At 42.2% G+C, this 18,523-nt stretch overlaps 1 protein-coding gene and 1 non-coding gene across 4 annotated transcripts; one reads left to right on the top strand and one right to left on the bottom strand.

The window, feature by feature from the left end:
* Nucleotides 1-343: 343 nt before the first annotated feature.
* On the bottom strand, nt 344-17,062 carry Msmo1 (methylsterol monooxygenase 1). 3 transcript variants are annotated; one of them, XM_027394062.2, is made up of 6 exons: nt 16,905-17,062; nt 11,226-11,509; nt 6,819-6,967; nt 5,016-5,142; nt 2,616-2,770; nt 344-1,395 (listed from the first exon to the last, which is right to left on the bottom strand). In XM_027394062.2, the coding sequence occupies exons 2-6, from the start codon at nt 11,478-11,480 to the stop codon at nt 1,203-1,205; spliced, it is 879 nt and encodes a 292-aa protein (XP_027249863.1). In that variant the 5' UTR covers nt 11,481-11,509; nt 16,905-17,062; the 3' UTR covers nt 344-1,202. The 3 variants fall into 3 exon arrangements, with proteins under 3 accessions (XP_027249863.1, XP_027249864.1, XP_035307176.1); XM_027394063.2 differs by lacking the exon at nt 16,905-17,062 and adding an exon at nt 16,737-16,877; XM_035451285.1 differs by lacking the exons at nt 11,226-11,509; nt 16,905-17,062 and adding an exon at nt 7,332-7,462.
* On the top strand, nt 5,621-5,727 carry LOC113833312. The gene has a single exon (XR_003480938.1). It is a non-coding gene; the product is annotated as a U6 spliceosomal RNA (small nuclear RNA).
* Nucleotides 17,063-18,523: the final 1,461 nt, after the last annotated feature.

Genomic DNA, 18,523 nt, shown 5'->3' on the forward strand with positions numbered 1-18,523 from the left:
GGCCACATAGTAAAACCCTCCAAAGACATGGCTAGCCAGTCATGACCAGTGATCCCTATAATCTCAGCACTTGGAAAGCTGAAGCAGGATTACAAATTCAAGGTGAGCCTAAGATAGACAGAGCCTGTATGAAAAGAAAAACAAACAAAAGCTAAGGATAGGGATGTAGTCAGTAGTCTTTGCCTAGAAGGTATATCCTTACATGTGTGTGGAAATCTGTCTAAGCCCAGCAACCTGCCTCAGCGCCTTCAATAGGTCAATGGAACTTCCCACTATGGACCAGCCGCCAAGGGCACACTGCAACGACCAGCAAGGTTTAGCAAGTAAAAAATGGAATCATTCCTTTATTGTAAAAATTCCTTTAATGATTTCTGTGCTTTTCCTTATAAGAATAAAAGATGGCAGTTAATGGTCACAACTGAAAACCAGAGAACTGGACAAAAATCACATTTATTTCAACAGTTCTGGGTGCAGATTGAAGTCAGTTCACAAAGCTCAAGACACAACTTCATTGAACACTTGACACACAAAAATGAGGGATTGACAGCATAAATGAGCTCCTTGGTTTAAAAAACATCAAGTAATTTGAAAATCTTTAGACTATAATATTCTATATACATTACGTAAGAAATGAGTCGATTTACAAGATGCCAATAAAGTTACTAAGATCCTTCACAGAAAGAATAGTCATAAACCGGTCAGCCCCAGACCAGAGTGGGTTTCAGTCACTTGCTCTGTCAGCTAATAATATATTCAATTCACGATATTTTCATTTCTAAAAAAACACCATGTCTAAAGTTAACTAGATGGCAAACATTATTGTTGAGAAAGTTTTGAACTGACCAGTGTATGCAAAAGGCTTAAAAGGCAATGTCAACTTCAGCCTCAGGTGGCATGAAGTGATAAATTGTACATTAATACTTCCTCTGACACCTGGAACCTTTTGGTGAGGTGAGCAATATGGCCTTTAAAGCCTCCTCATGAAAACTGTACTTAAATATATATATTTACTTATTTCCACATATACAGAACTTGAACGTAAAGTAGAAAAGTTCCCATCTGGAAGATAATTAAAGGTTACTAATGTTCTTCTTATCACTTAGCAGCTAAGTCCGTGCTTATTTTTGCTCCCCAGAAGCAATGTTAGTTACTAGCTCCAGGTGAGGAAACACATCTCCACGAGGTGTAAGAGGGGTATTCATTCAGTCTTTTTTCCCAAGCTTCTTCAGCTTCTCATTGTAGGCATGATACTGGGCGTCTGTCCCAAAGATTCTGTCCCACCATGTGAAGGTGGATGCGTAATTCCCAATGAAGTTCATGTGGTGGAAATCGTGGTGCCGAGAACCCGTATAAAAGGGGATGAAGTTCAACGGGTTGATAGGAATGTAGTAACCACTGAAATGAAAACGATACAGGTTACTCATGAGACATGTCATTAACAGGCAGCACTCCACTTTGCCCAAATCACTGCATTTCTCACATGTGTACAAAAGACAAACAATGGACAGGGTGTGGTGGCAGACACCACAGTCCCAGTTCTTGGGAGACTGAGCAGAGGGACTAGCAGTTCATGGCTACCCTGGGCTACAGAGTGAGTTCCAGGTCAGCCCGGGCTTTGAGGCCCTAGCTGGAAAACAACAACAACAAAATCTTATAGGAAAAGGTATGTTAGGAAATTTTGAAAACCTTAAAAGATACATGGCAATCTGACGGCAAGAAATGAAAGGCAGAGACTACAGTAATAGAGCAGACGCACATTTTCAAGAAACACTTCTTTCTCTTTAGAGGAGCCTGCCTACCACAATCTAGAAAAGGTGAAAACCAAGTTCATAACTCTACTTATGTTTTTAAGGAAAAGTTGTATGAAATTAGCATCAAGTATTTAAAAAGTTAAAACACCATTGTGCTGCTTTAGTTGGGGAACAAATGACTTCCAAGAGTCTTGTCTGGTCTACTCTCTTGAATTTGGTATCTGAGATTGGACATAACTCCTTGTCACGTCTCCAGTCTGGAAAGGGGCATCTGAAGCACGTCCATATTTTATCAGCAGCTTTCTTACATAAATGGCTTTCATCAGCCACCTAGAGACCAGCAGAGGCTCTAACACCCTCTGAAGACAGAGGTCCTCCATAGCAGGACTAACTGCTGGCCTTGAGCGCTTCACTGGACAAGACACATGCTGTCATTTAACAAATGGTAACAGACCAGTCTATTCAAGAACACCTATTACTTGAACTTTTATTCAATGATTATAATCCTCCCTTTAAAAACAACATGAGAGATGGTGGTGGTTTAGTGCTTGTCAGGCAAGCATGAGGACTGGAGTTCAGATCTCTAGAAACCCACATAAAAGCTGGGTGGCCTGCCTGTAATTGAAGTCTCAAGAGGCAGGGATGGAATATATTCACAGAAGCAAGCTCTCGCTGGCAAGACTTGGGAGTTCTAGGTTTGACTGAGAAACTGTCTCAGAAGAGTGATCATGTTCACACATAAAAAACATTTGTTCACATACAAAAGCAATCATGCTTACATACACCTCCACACACATAAAAACATGCATTCACATACCCAGGCATACCAACATATCTTCTACCTGAACAGAAAGCATTACTTACCTATGGACATCGATGGTTTCTAGCAAACGTACAGTCACCCATGCCCAAAGAAGAATTACATGATCACACAAAAGCACGATTCCAATGAAAAATCCAGTCCCAAGAATTATGGTTTCTAAAGGATGTGCATATTCTGCTTCGATTCCGAATGGAGCCTAAATCAAACAGAGTAAGAATTCCTTAGTATATTGTGATGGTTAATTTTGTATCAATTTCCTGTGATGTGGTGAATGTCTGAACCAGCAAATTTTATTCATGAAGGTGGGTCTTATCTTGACAGTGAGAGGCCTTCCGAACAAGGATGAGGCTTTCCCAAGGAAGAAGGCATTCACATGACAACTATAGACACCATACCTCACTTACGGGCTTGTTGTTCTGCAAAATTTGGGCCTCAGACAGCAAAATCATTTTTTTCTCTTTTGAGGCAGGGTCTATGTAGCTGAAGTTGGCCTTGAACTCATAATACCCCTGTGTCTGCCTAAGTACTGGGATTACAGACATATACCACAAGATGGTATATGTGCAGAGTAGTTTTGTGTTGATTCTTTCTCTGCAGAATTGTTGCAGAATATTTGTTTACACTATGTGAAGAAATGTCACAATGACTGAGTTAATAAAGAAGCGATTGGTCGATAGTTAGGCAGGAGACACTAGCCTGGCCGAATTTCCAGATAGAGAAGAGAAGGAGGAGAAGGAATGTAGGCGTGAAAATTACACCAGCAATCCAACAAGACACAGAGTTGTACATACAGAATAAAAGAAAGGTAAAAAGCCACATGGTAAAAATTAGATTAACAGAAGCAAGTTAATTTAAGTTATAAGAGCTAAGCTATAAGCCTAAGCTAAGGTCAAGCTTTCATAATTAATAAGTCTCCATGTCATTATTTGTGAGCTGGAGACCTACAGAAAAATCTGACTACAAAGAACCTAATGTGTTCAATTTATACAGTATTATAAAATTATATTGTTTGTGTAAGTAGTGATGGTGACCCAGCCATACATATATAAATGATAACAACAGTTCTCAGTAAATTTCTGCCAATCAAAAGGTCTAGTGATATGAATTTTTTAGAAGTCATCTTTTACATAACTTCACCTCTAATTGGACACTTATTTACCTGTTTGTGAGATCTGAGCACAGTTCAGAGGACAACCCTTAGGAGTCAGTTCTCGCCTAAAACCTTGCAGGATCCAGTGACCAAACTCAAGCTACTTGTTCTTTAACTCTTAATTTTTAATTTATGAATCTGTAGTTACTCTACCAACAAAGGAATGCTTATACATGCACAGCTCTCAATCAGTACTCATGGTTTTGTTGTCTGAGGTTACATTTACCCTACATTTACTATATTAACTACTGTTCTAAAGTATTAAGTGGAAAACTTGAGAAATAATGTTTTAATATAATTGTGTATTGTTCTGAGTAATGTATCATCAGTCTTAGCCCTCCCAATGGGAATCACTCTTTTGTCCAGTGTTTATATCCTGAATATATTCTCTGTCCAGTAGTTAGATTAGCTGTCTTAGTTATCAGTATGGTATCTTGTCCATATTTTCTGGTACCTACCAAGACCTATATAAAAGCACGTCTGATTTAAAAATAAATAATTTGCTCTGGAAATGTACTTCTGTGTCAGGATGTCCACCAGTAGAGTGAGAATCTCAACTATTATGTGTAATAATCTTTAAAGTCTCAATTACAGTGAACCACAAATTAAAAATATATACATATTTCTTTAACTTTAATTACATGTATGTGTGCCTGTATACATGAGTGCAAGTGTCTGTGGTTATGAGAGCAGATGTGCTCTTACCCACTGAACCATCTCTCCAGCTCCTACCATGAAGATCTGACCCTGAAGAAAACTAGGCCTGGTTCTGTATATATACGTACATTTTCTTCATCATCATGCCAGTAGAAAAGGAAATAAAAGGGCCAAGAGATGGCTCAGTGGGTAAAGCCACTGGCTCTGCAAGCCTACAGAATTGATTTTGATTCCTAGAGCCCATATCAAAAGTAGAAGAGGGAGAAGGCTGGAGATGGGTTGGCGGTTAAAAGCATTTGAGGCTCTTGCAAGAGGATACAGATTCCATTCCCAGCTCCCACATTGGTTAGCTCCAACTGCTTGTAACACCAGTTCCAAGAACCCAATACCTTGTTCTGACTCTGAGGGCATCTGCATACATGGGTTGAAAACCCATACACACAGACACACAATAAAAGAAATTCAAGGAAGGAGAGTTGACTCCACAGAGTTGTCCTACCTGCCTACATGTGTTCTACCTGCCATATCATGGGTGTGCATATTTATCTTATTATTTTTATCATTATAAAAGGACACAAGATTAAAATATCACTGATTGCTTCTAAGAAAAAGCTGAAGTATGATTCTAACATACCTGAAACTCATGGTGGATTTTATGAATGTATTTATAAATCCTCTTGTGGTGAAGGAGTCTGTGCAGGAAATAGTGCCAGGTGTCCTCAATGACTGCACAGCCCAAGCATCTTGCCAAAATCATAAACCTGTGACAGGCAAAAATTAATGAATGCAGAGGAACCATGACCTAGAATGACTCATCAGACATTATATACAAAATACCCAGTCATCAGTTGGACCTCACAACAAATTCTCCAAGCTGCAAGATAGTTGAGCTGGGTATGGTGGTCCACACTTTTAATTCCAGCACTCAGGAGGCAGAGGCAGGCAGATCTCTGAGTTTGAGGCCAACTTGATCTACAGAGTGAGCTCCAAGCAAGCCAAGGATACACAGAGAGACCTGTGTAAAAACAGACTACTGGGGGCTGGAGAGATGGCTCAGAGGTTAAGAGCACTGACTGCTCTTCCAGAGGTCCTGAGTTCAATTCCCAGCAACCACATGGTGGCTCACAACCATCCGTTATGAGATCTGGTGCCCTCTTCTGGTGTGCAGATACACATGGAAGCAGAATGTTGTATACATAATAAATAAATAAAATTAAAAAAAAAAAAAACAGACTACTGGTGCTCACTTCAACAGCACATATACTAAAATTGGAACAATACAGAGAAGATTAGCATGGCCCATGTGCAAGGATGACACGAAAATTCGTGACACGTTCCATATTTTTTTTTTTTTTACCATTTGTACAGGGGTAACGAACGCACTGTATTAAATATGTAAGGTCTTAAAGAAAAAAAAAAAAAAAAGAAGGGATTTTGAGAGCCCATCCCATAAGAAGGGATGCTCTCTTGACCTGGACACATGGGGAAGGGCCTAAGCCTGGCCCAGGATGATGTGATAGACTTTGGGGAGCCCCTTTTGAGGGCCTTACCGTGCCTGGGGAGTAGAGGGGGTATGGCTAGGGGCAGGTGGGATGTTGGGGGGATGGGGAGGGAGAGGGAGAAGGGATTGACATCTGAAGCAAGCTTGTTCCTAATTTGAACTAATAAAATAAATAAAATAAAAAAAAAAGACTACTGGTAGGTATGTTACATGCTACAGTCTGAAAGGTGGGGGTTAAAGAATTTGACCCTATTTTCATAATATTTTATGTTGCCAAAGGCCTGGTGTTAAGAAACCAAAGTCTGGCCAGGCGTTGGTGGCGCATGCCTTTAATCCCAGAACTCGGGAGGCAGAGGCAGGCAGATCTCTGTGAGATTGAGGCCAGCCTGGTCTCCAGAGCGAGTGCCAGGATAGGCTCCAAAGCTATACAGAGAAACCCTGTTTCGAAAAACCAAAAAAGAAGAAAAAAAAAAAGAAGAAACCAAAGTCTGAAGTTAATGGTAAAGCAATTATTTTTTCTACCCCAGATATACTTAATTTTTAAAAAAATGATGAAAATTAATTTGTATGTAAGTGTGCTCAAGGTTTCTTAGGTAGGCTATAGACTAGCTATACATAGCTAGCCCAGGAAGATGCTGGAGCTTACCTACCCCCTCACCTCTTGAGTGTTGGGACCAAAGGTGTGTGCCACCACATACTATTTAAATGATTACATTCAATAAGTGGACTTTGAATCTGTAGTTGGTTGGCTACAGGGATGTAGAACCCACAGACAAGGAGTGACTGTGGACCTAGGTTCTGGTACATGTATGTACAGGTACATGGGGACATAGTAAGTTTCAGAGTATTAACCAACTGAAGAAGATAACATCAAGCAGAATTTAATTGAAAAATAAACCATGAATGAACATAACCATCAAATTATCACTGACATACCATCTTGGCATTCTTTCCCAATCATAAGGAATATTGAAATACTCTGTAAAATAGTAAGTTCCACAAATCATAGGTAGCTGGATACAAAAATGATTAAAGAGAAGTCCTTTCAAACACTTCCATTGGCCTTCCAAGGTTTCTGGTTTATCCTACAAAGAGAGAAAAAAAAATCACAATATTTAAACTAGTCTGTTGTAATTCAGCTTAACAAGCAGAAATAAATTCTTAAAATTTTCTCTAACTTGTTTAATCCCTCAGTCCTATGCTACGTTCAGTTTATGCTACATCAGCAAGGGATCTTGACAACTACTATAACTACTTTCAATAGGTTCTTAAAAACGTTAATAGACAGATATGATGACAATGACCTAAAACTAACCTAAGAAGCACCACAAGATGACTAACTAACTATCCAGGCTTTGCTGTCTTCAGGATACTTTCCAAAGAAGTGAATTAAGTTTACATTGAGTGCCCCACCAGAAGCCAGCACAAGCAGCAGCAGACAGCTCTTACCACAATGGCAACTGACTGCATCCAGGTGCTCAGTGATGCTCATACAGAAATAAGCTCCTTCTGTATGCACACGATGAGAGCTATGAGTTGTTGTTATGACCCCAGGACCTCCTGACATGTGTGCTCTGGTGAATATATGTGCATGTACAAAATACAAACAATAAAATATATATGAACAAGACAAAAATTAATCCTTTATCGAAGACTCAACCTATAGGCTTGGACTAGAATGTTGAACTAACTAGCCAGCTAATTATCTGTGTGCTCACAGTGAAATCAGTTTCCTCAGTAATAAAACAAGTAGGCTACACACAGTAATTAAGACTACCTTTGTGTGTCTACGCTAAGGATTCTCTCCAAACCTCTCATCTATGATGCAAGACTAAGCTGAACTGTCTGGCTTATTTGAGATGGTGCCCCTAGCTCCTGGCTAGACTCTTGATTCTCCTGCTTAGAATCCTAGCACTCAGGAGGCAGAGGCAGGTGGATCTTTGTGAGTTTGAGGCCAGCCTAGTCTACAGAGTGAGTTCTAGTACAGCCAAGACTAGACAGAGAAATCCTGTCTCAAAAAAGCAAAACAAGAAAAAAAAGAAGAGGAAGAGGAAGGAGAAGGAGGAAGAGGAAGAGGACAAACACAAAGCTCAGTGGGTAGAATGAGAACAGTAGAAAACCACCTATCATGTGTGAGGCCCTGGGCTTCTTTAGTGCGGATGCCTGTCCTGGGCATGTGTGTGAAGCAAAATAAGCAACTACTATCACAAGGAGTAAAACCATAGGCTGGGCTATTCATATGGTATATACAAGCTGGCTAAGAAGACATTTAAATGTATGCCTAGTACAATTCCAAAGCTTACCACTTTTTACTTAATATGCTTTCTGTACCCCAGTACAAAGGGATACCCACACTGGGGCCATGAACTTCCCTGATGCTTTAGTTAGATCTCTTTGAGAACTTATCAAAACATGATTTTTTTGTTCTTAAAAGAAACAATCCCTGCAGCCAGCTTTACTTGTTATGCAGATGAAGCTTCCTCTAACTAGCAAGCACACTGCTTATCAGTCTCTTGAAAGTGTTAAGTACTCAGCATTGTGTAATCACCACAGCCACTCCTAGTTTTTCTGTGTATGGGAGTTTTGCCTGCCTATAGTCTGTGTACCATGTACATGCCTGTGCCCCTGGAGGGCAGGAGAGGGCACTGGACCCCTGGAACTGGAGTTACAGACCTTTGTGAGCTGCACATGGGTGATGAGAATCAAACCCAGGTCTTCTGGAGAAGCAGCCAGTGTTCTTCACCACTGATCCATCTTCCCAGCCCCGAACCTCCCCAGCTTCTTTTGGTAAGCGGAGAGGTATGCAATTCTTTTGAGTCAAGGTCTCATGTGTCTTATGGTGGCCTCAGACTTCCTAAGTAGCAGAGAATCACCTTGAACCTGATCCTTCTGCCTCCACCCCAGGGCTAAGATTACAGGTGTGAGCCACACCTGCTGAGGACATTTCTGGAAGGCCTGCTCTTTTCTGAAGGGAAATGGAGGAGCAGTGGATCTGGAGAGAGAGGAGAGGTGGGGGGGGGGGACTGGAAGGAGGGAGCGACTGCAGTGAGGATACAGTGTATGATAGAGGAATAAAGAAAAGGGGGTAAAGTTAAAAAATGTTCAATGTGTTAAATAACACAATTCTTGAATATTTTATGGTGACTTTCTAAGGCACTGAGCAAAAGACATGAATTGGTCTGTACTCGTTTCAATCACAGCATGTGCTTTCAGAATTCACAAATAGAACCAACTTCCATGATTTTAGTTTTCATTTCATTGATTGTGCTTTGGGGTGAGAGGGTAGAGTCCAGGATCTGGCTGCCTTTCTTCTTTTTGTTTTGCTCTATTTTACACTGTTGCTGTTATTCATTCAAGGTCTCACTTTCCCTGACTGGCCTAGAACTTACTATGTAAGCTAGGCTGAGATCCACTTGCCTCTCTTCCGGGTACTAGGGTCTTGCATAGGCTAGACAAATGCTCTCCTACCGAGCTTCAACTCTAGGTTTTGTTTTCTTCTCAACCCCTTTATGATGTGACAATTTGCAGCCATTCTATCCAGCCTTTCGGCCCAATTAGATTGTGGGTTTTGTTCCTCCTGTGTGTGCTTGTACTGACTTCACGCCATAGCCTTGTGCATCACGAGACAAGCCCTCCAACACTGGCTATATCCTCAGCCCCACTTATGCTTTTTCCTCCCACATTTCCTTCTAAGGCCGCCCACACACCCTGGGTAGAGCCCTCTCCTCCTGCACTGGATACCACCACCTATAACCAGCAGTCAGCAGTAGAGGGCAGTGGAGGGAGAAAGCGTGCTTGGGCTTGCTGGCCACCAGATGAATCAGCTTTACTTGTAAATGAATCAGTGGATGACACACAGTGGCCAGAGCCACCTCAGTGACTCAGAATTGAAGACATTTACACAGAGCTGTTTTCCAGCTCAGGCCCTTTCACCAGAAGCACCTTGGATGAGTTCTAACTGAGGCCGACAGGGCATCCTCTAGACTACTTCCCTCTTTGTTCCCTGTCCCTTTTCTCTCTTCTTGGCTAGAGTCCACAGGTACCTGACACCAAGGAACCTGTGTGAGTCCTTCCTTACAGTGACTCACTGGGAGAGGCCACAAAGCCAAGAGAGTGAGAAGACAAAACCCGAATACCCAACAAATCAGATACACACTCAGCACCTACTTTTTTGCCACTGTTGTGTGCCCTTTAGTTTAGTTGGTTTAGATTAGCAATGGTGGCATAAAAGACAAAACAAAACAAAAAACCCTAAACAAACAAACAAAAAATCCTTTGGATTGGAGATGATCCATGCCTATCTGCACTCAGGAAATGAAAGTGAGATGATCCCAAGTTCAAGGTCAGCCTGGGTATACTCATGATGTTACCTCAAAACAAACATGAACTAACATTGGTGGACTAAATGTTGACAAGTCCTTTCTGTCTCTACACTTGTCCAAATGCTCTTAAAAACCATGTTAAGAAACTAGCCTACAGATTAGTAAGAGTTCATTGTGCCACCTTTGTTTAAAACTAAGATGAAGTACAGTTGTACCTGAGTGGCTTGCAAGACACATCTAACACACTGCAACAAATACCGATGACCCAAGGCATATCACCTCCATGTTTGGGACCATAAGAAAGCCATTGACATACCTATTATGTGTGTATGGAATCTTTCCATAATATTCAACTAGATTTCCTGAGGCTGTAGGAGTGGGAAGGACAGCAGCAAAGTGGCCACAAATCCCCCTGCATCCTTTCCCCCATATAATTTCCTTTTTTTTTTTTTTCAGGATGGGGGAGCACAGGCGGGGTTTGAAAAACGCATGTGTGCTGAAGATTACACCGAGAGCCTTGAGCATGTTGAAATACATAGGCTACACCTGTCAGCTAATTTAAAAATTATAAACCCCAATTAGAAAAGCATTACATCTTCTTAAAACCCACTTTTACAGACAATTCTTTGAAACACAATCAATAATGATCTACATTTATTTTGTCTAACCATCAACTAGAAGTCTGAGACTACTGAACACTTTCAAAAGTAGCATATACAGCCAAAGACACAGCTATGAAAATAAAAAAACATCAACATGTCTCTCAAAGCAGTTTAATTTGGGCTAGTTGGTAAAATAATAGCCTAGCTTTATTGGGTTGAATTAAACTATTATGGAAATTAACTTCCCTATTCCCTTACTGTTTTCTTAAGGTATTCCACTGGGCATTTAAAGCCATATAAGTAGCTTTATTATATTTCTACTGGTTGACACTGATGAGAGTCTCTCAAAGCTCAGTGTTCTTGAAAAATATTCAACAAAGTCAATTATAGTTATTTAAGCACACGCGTAGCATACTCACCTTTTGTATTTTGTACTTTCTCATGAAAGGTATAAATTGGAATAAAAAGCCAGGTAAAGAGAACAAGAAATAGATGGCTTCATGAACTATGAGAGACCCCCAGGTTGCGATCTGGAACTTTGTATAGTTATCCAACATGTAGCCCCAGGCGTTCTTAAATGGCTCCTGCAAAGGGTTCTCAGGCAGCAGTGAATCCACATACTCCACGGCCAGTGATGCCGAGCTGAAGATGTCGGCGCTTTTGTTTGTGGCCATTTTCAAATCTCTGTGAGGATCCTTTATTTCTGTAGTAAGTAAGCAAATAAGCAAAACAATTAAATCCTGAAAAAGAGCATAAAAATATCTTCTGATACCTGACAATTACTAAACAAGGACGAATTTCTTAGGTTATAAATACGATTAAAAATAACCCACTGAATGCTATCTTCATCTCCATTTGTAGACACTGATTTAAAAACTCTATGTTCCTTTCTACAGTAATATCTGAAAGAACAGTGGAAAAGGAACTTCATGCTGACTTTTGGCTGCCAAGATGGCTCAGTGCTCACTTGCCAAGCAATGACCTGAGTTCAATCCCTGTAACCCAAGTAAAGATGGAAAGAGAGAAGTGACTCTACAAAACTACCTTCTGATTTAGACAGACACAGAGACAGACAGACAGGCACACACCCACACACACAAACACAAAACCCAAGTAAAGATGGAAAGAGAGAACTGATTCCACAAAACTGTCTTCTGATTTACTCAGGCAGGCAAGCAGGTACACTCTCGAGCGTGCACACACACACACACACACACACACACACACACACAACACTTAAAACCAAAAAGAAACCAAAAAAGTTTGCTATAAGTGACTAAGTAAAAGTTAAGTTCTGACAAGAACAAAATAGTGGTCATAAACAAAGCCAGGGATCACATGTCAAACTACAAGAAGCATCCCAACACATGACACAGAGGGACACAGTGTGCTTTAGAAAAAAACCAGTGAAAAAAACAACAAAGGCCATTCATGGGCAGTTCACAGAACAATAAAGTCAAATGGTCCCCTGCAAACCACATAGGTTTAATTAAGGGCTGGGGAGGTGACTCAGTCAGTACAATGTATGAACACAAGTACTGGGTTCAGATTCCCAGCACCCCCATAAAAGCTAGGTACAGTGGTGGGCATCTATAACCCCAGGGTTAGTGAGGGATCTGTGTGAAATAAGGTATACAACAACTGAGGGAAACAGCCAACATTGACGTAAAGCCTCCACATGTGCACACACAGGCAGGCACACCCACAAAAACACATACCAAACACTAAGCAAGAAACCACCTTACTTCAAGGAGAACTGTACACCAAAGAGATACTTCTACCCAAGTGGCAAAGCTTTTCAACTTCAACAATACCCAAGAGGCATTATCCACACTGTTGGCTTGGAACAAATCAGCTTATCATTTGAAGAAAAAGATAAAAAAAAAAAAAATCAGCAGTATTGACATAATCCAAAAATAGCTCTTTCCTTTAACTCAAGAGTAGAAGACAAGCATGCCAAGCTAGAAGGAAGCACAGCTTCTAACTAGCAACAGATTTTAAAAGAATATGCAAGTCCACAAGCAAGAGATGAGTTAAATAAATTCTATTAATTCCTTCCACAGGCAATAACACAGCTGTCTACACCTGCAATCCCAGTACTGGGAACCTGAGGCAGAAATACTGCTGAGAGCTGAACTACACAGGAGGACATCCTCAAGACGTCTCTAATAAAATACCAATGATGATGAAAACAACTGCCTGTAACTCCAGATCCCAGTATCAGATTCCCTCTTCTGGACCTTCAGGCACAATGTGTGATGTTCTCCCCAACTGTCCCCCATATACAGGTAATAAAAGTTAAATTACTTATATTAGGAAATCCTATTTTGTGTAGGGTGATATATAAAATCTAGTTTTAACCCCAAAGACACATTTATAGAATAGCATGTAGAGCAAGAGCCAAATATGGCTGTGTAAAACCAAAGCCCCTGTTTTTGTGTGTGAAAGTCACCTATTTCCTGTACAAATTTTCATCTTACACATGTGTACATAGTACATACACACACAAAATGTACAGGACAAAACCACTTACACAGTAGTGGTCTGTGAAAAGAGAAGAGGAAAGCCTTTCCCTATCATACTTTCTATACAATTTTAGTTTCTTTTCTTTCTTTTTCTTTTTCCAAGACAGGGTTTCTTTGGCTGTCCTCTTTGTAGACCAGGCTGGCCTTGAACTCAGAGATCCACCTGTCTGTCTTCTGAGTGCTGGGATTAAAGACACCACACCCAACTTAACTTTAATAATTTTAATTTCTTTTCTTTTTCTTTTTTTGGTTTTTCGAGACAGGGTTTCTCTGTATGGCTTTGGAGCCTATCCTGGCACTCGCTCTAGAGACCAGGTTGGCCTGGAACTCACAGAGATCCGCCTGCCTCTGCCTCCCGAGTGCTGGGATTAAAGGCGTGTGCCACCAACGCCCAGCTAATAATTTTAATTTCTTAAATGAGAATATGTTGTACCTATTTAATAGATGCTAGCCTAACAGTCACCAATCAAGCACGATGAACTTAATTTGTGAAAAAATTCCCTGCTGTTCTTAATATATGAATTGATGAGCCTTTCCATAAAAAACAAAACAAAACAAAAACCATATTTTAGGGCTCAGTTGGTAAAGTGCTTGCCTAGCATGCACTTTAGCATCCCATACACTGGGCATAGAGGTGTGTATCTCATCCCTTTGGAAGTAAAGGCAGGAGGATCAGAAGTTCAAGGTGATTCTTGGCTACAACGTAACATGCTCAATGCCGTAATTTTTGAGACATAATCTCAAAAAAAGTATTTTTATAGCCTCAGAAGAGTTCACAAAAGGCACTATCATTTCTAAATTGGTCTCTTATCCTGTTCTATATAAGAGACCACAGAGAGCTAAACCACCTTCCTTCCTTCCTTCGGGCCTTCAAACTCAGTCAGAGCTTTCTGTCCCACCCCTTAGCCAATGGCTTACCCCTGCCATGTGGCCTCAACAATTTGTCCTCATTGTTTTCAAGTCTTCCTATGTTTTTAGGCACCAAGGATGTATCTCCCCTTTATCCTTTCTCATCTCATATCTTTCATAGACATGACACCCACTTTCTTCATCCTAAAAATATATACATGGGACTGGAGACTGTAGTCAGCAGTCAAGAGCACTTTTTGCTCTTGCAAAGGACCCAGGTTCAGTTCCCAGCACTTGCATGTTGGCTCACAGCCACCTGTAACTCCAGTTCCAGGGAATCTGAACTAAGGGTACCACAGACCCACAGACACAGATGCAGGCAAAACAAAGACATAAAACAAATAATTTTAAATTAATATAATAATAATACATATTCAAGTCTCCTTTTCTAGAGAAAATTTCCCTACCCATCACTCACAAGGCTGAACTGGAAAGATGGTGAGTCCCAGGCCAGGTGGCTCCATGAGATACTGTCTAGGAATAGAGAAGAGACAGGAGGAAGGAGAGGGGAGAAGAAAGGGGGAGGAGGCAGAAAAGAATTCCCAATCTCTAGATGTTCCAGGCTATTGCTATGCACATTCTCAAAAGACAATTCCAGACAAAGGTGCCACCCCTCCCACACACACTGGCCTCCATATTGCCAATCATCTACTACAGAGTTGCAAAACACTAGATGATCATCCCAATCTCTGTTTTTCCTGAGGTCATTAGCAAATTTGCTAAGACCAAGGCACACCACTTCCTACTACATGCCCTAAATTTTGTGGATGATAAAACTCTGAACCACAATTTTATCATCTGAAAAAATATGCAACAATAACTCTTTTGGTAAACCCAAGAAACCACACACGTTCACTGCTGGACACAAGACCTGGCACACAGCACCTAAAATAAGCGGACAATTATTGAGCATCTTCTGCATGCCAGGTATGAACAATGGTCACAATTAACATTAGTGTAAAAGCCTGTAGCTTACCCAGGCCTCCCAAAGAGGTTGTACTCACACTGACTTCATTTTCTCACTTCCCATTATTTTCTATTCTCATCAGTGCACTCAACTTACTCTTTAAAAAAAAAAAAAAAATCACTAAGCCTCCCTACTGTCAAATCCAATATACTTTGGAGTTTATTTCATTTGACCAAACTGAATGACTTCTTTCTTTCCTTCTTCCTTCCTTTCTTAACATGAGGGTTTTAGTTCAAGTTGGCCTTCAACTATGAAATAAGGATGGCCTTGAACTCCTGATCCTCCTGCCTCCACTGAGGGCTGGGATTACAGTGTTCGCCCACACACCTAACAACAATCTCGAAAATCTGACATTTTTCTACTTGACGTTTTTCCTTAGCTCATGGAATTCCAGACTCCTTCTGACAAATATTTTTGTCAATGATGTGCAGTCACTGTGCTACCCCAGCCTTCCCTCCTGGACATCCCAAAACATCACAAGATGATTTGACATGTAGGATGCAAGGGAAACTACACAGAACTATGAGGACAGAAGAGCATAGAGTTTCTGGGCAAAAGCACTTTGTACACTGAGACTTGGACATGACGTGGAATGGACCGGATAAAGGTGCTACAGTAGAAGATGACAAAGGAACAGAAGCTCTCTGATTTAGCCTCTTGAGCCAGGAAGCTCTGATGTTCCTCTTAACCAACACTGTCTTAGATAATTCCATTGCTTGGTCCAAAAAAATATTCTGATATCCACTATCTATAACTCCTCTCTAGATCTAGGTTCTGATTATCTACAAGGTTGCTGGCCATCTCCATTCAAAGATAGTTTGGATCTGGGTTAAACCTCAAGGCATCCTAAACTTTACCAGATGCTTCCTCCCAAGTTCACTTTAATGCCTAACTTGAGGAACCTCATCATCTCCAACTTAAGTGTGCTAGTCTCTCCCAGCTCAATCCCCTCGATTAGATCTTCCAAATCCCACACAATGTTGAGACAGAGTTCAGTTATCCCGAGTTCATGCTCTGTAATGAAGGGAGGAAAATGGGCATGTAATTGTCAATTGAACAAAGCATCAGAGAAAGTAACGAACAGGAAAGAAGGTTTTATTGAAGTGAGCATCCTGCCTCCTCATCTTTGAACAACCTGCTTGCCTGGAAACCCTATCTGAATCAGGTAGACTAGATCCTCGGGCGGGGGGGGGGTAGGGGGGAGAAAGGAAGAAATGTATTCGTATATCTTCTCATTAACTCAGAGCCTGGCTGACACTCTGAGCCCCTCTTTTGGTACTGCAGCTTAGCGAAGGCCTAAGGCAAAGCGTCAGGCTTCACCTAAACAAGAGTTAAACCTTCACGGTTCGAGCGGGCAGCATCCTTACAGGTGAGGACTGGACCCCTCATCTAAGCATCCCTGTCTCACGTGGAACCACCATAAAACCGCATGGGGTTCCTGCACTCCATCCCTCGCTGCTGAATGTTGCTTCCTACTCATCTGCTAGGAGCTTGAGACACCTTCCCAGAGCCACAAACCCAGCACGCACCTCACTCCTGCCCCCCGTGGGTACTGTTTTTGTAAAGTTTCTAAGACTTGAGTCAATGATCCGGACTCCGAATGATTGCAAACTCTTTAAAGGGCAGGAAGAGTTGGCGTTCCAGTTCCACCGCTAGAGAACCTTGCAAAGCCAGGTGCCGTCCCACCGCATCCTTACCGGCCCCGCCGCTCCGGTACCGAGGGTCCCGGTCTCAGCCGCCCTCCACGCGACCCTGACCCGGCTCAAAACGCTCTTCACCAGGGGTCCAGCTATTGACCGTGGTCTCGGCGTAGTGCCCGCCGGTGCAGCGGCCTCCTCTCTACTTGTCCCGCTTCAGGGGCGGGGCTCGGAGGGCGCGGCCGGCCCCTCCTGCCATAATTGGTCCGCCCTGCGTCCGCCCCGCCCTCGAGGTGCAGCGATTGGTCCGTCCCGCGACCCGGCGGCGTGTGACTCGAGTCAACGAATTCTGGCGGCGCCGGCCATTGGCTCCACGGATGGAGTGAGGATAGTGAGACCCGCGCGGACAGCCAGTCGTCGGCGTCGCAGCGCAGCTGGAGGCGGGGCGCCGCGGGAGCGCGTGACGGCGTGACGGGGCGGGGCAGCGGGGCACCCGGCGTCGCCGTAGCAACCAAGCGGCGGGTTCCTTAGGGTGCGGTGGGCGCGCAGGGTAACACCTTGTCACTTCCGTTGGCTTGTTTTAGGCAGAGCCCGGGGAAAAATATAGTACGGATGTTTTTAAAAATCCTTTCGAGTTTTCAGTCTTGCCTTCCTGGGTTTATTCTGGATTTCGATCTTTCTCGAGACAGCACTCGTGTTCAGTCTGGCCTTTTGAACTGGATGTGTGCTTTAAGAATGACCTTGAACGCTAATCCTCCTGCTTCTGCCTTGGATCATCTATCCTGCTTCCCATGTCCTATAATAAGTGAAGCTTTTTAAGTTTTATTTTTCTTAACACATTTAGTGTCTCTGTGTGTGTTCACGGGACAGCTTGGGGAGTAGGTTCTCCACTTTCACCATGTGGTTCTGGGGATTGACCTCAGATGGCCAGGCTTGTGTTCAATGAGCCCAGTAATTATCTTTTAATAAATCTCTGTGTATGGAACATGCTGCATCGTAGCTCCAGCAATAACCCTGAGGGACAGTTGCCACCATTCCCATGTTGCAGATTATAGAGAACCGAAGTTGGAGACATTTAGGGGTGGTTCTGCTGAGGCCCTGGTGAGGTAGCTCAGTGGTAGAGTTCGCCCTTAAAATTCTAGGGGCACAATGTTCCACACACGGAAATGGGTTCAAAGTCAACTGTTCTTGAATCTGCTTGTTGGCTGAAAGCAGAGGTCTAGTGTGTATACAGTGTCATGTACTCTTGTCTTCGCTCTGGGATGTCAAGACCCAGAGCCAGGAAGTGAGCTAAGAATGCTTAATGCAGTTGCTTCTTGAAACAGTGAGTACTCAAAGACAAGAGAGCTAAGCATACAGCTCTGGGCACATTTTGCACCATGTCTTCACTTTCATACAGCTGTGTCCAGATGGCGTGATAACAGGGTACTAACATTATACTTAAGGATAGTGTCTTTAAAAAAAAAAACAACAAAAGTCATATCCAGTGTGGTGATGGGTAGCAGGCTTTCTTTTGGGCTACCAACCAGCTCCCCAATCATGACAACAGACATACTGACTTGAGACAGGGAAGGGTATGTCAACTTTAGACATAGAACTATAGCAACTAAGGGATGTGGAGATCAAGAGAAATAATCTTCCTTAAAGACCATCCGCCCAATTGGTTATCCAGTACCAAG

The sequence above is a fragment of the Cricetulus griseus genome, assembly GCF_003668045.3.
Source record: "Cricetulus griseus strain 17A/GY chromosome 1 unlocalized genomic scaffold, alternate assembly CriGri-PICRH-1.0 chr1_0, whole genome shotgun sequence".
NCBI lineage: Eukaryota > Metazoa > Chordata > Mammalia > Rodentia > Cricetidae > Cricetulus > Cricetulus griseus.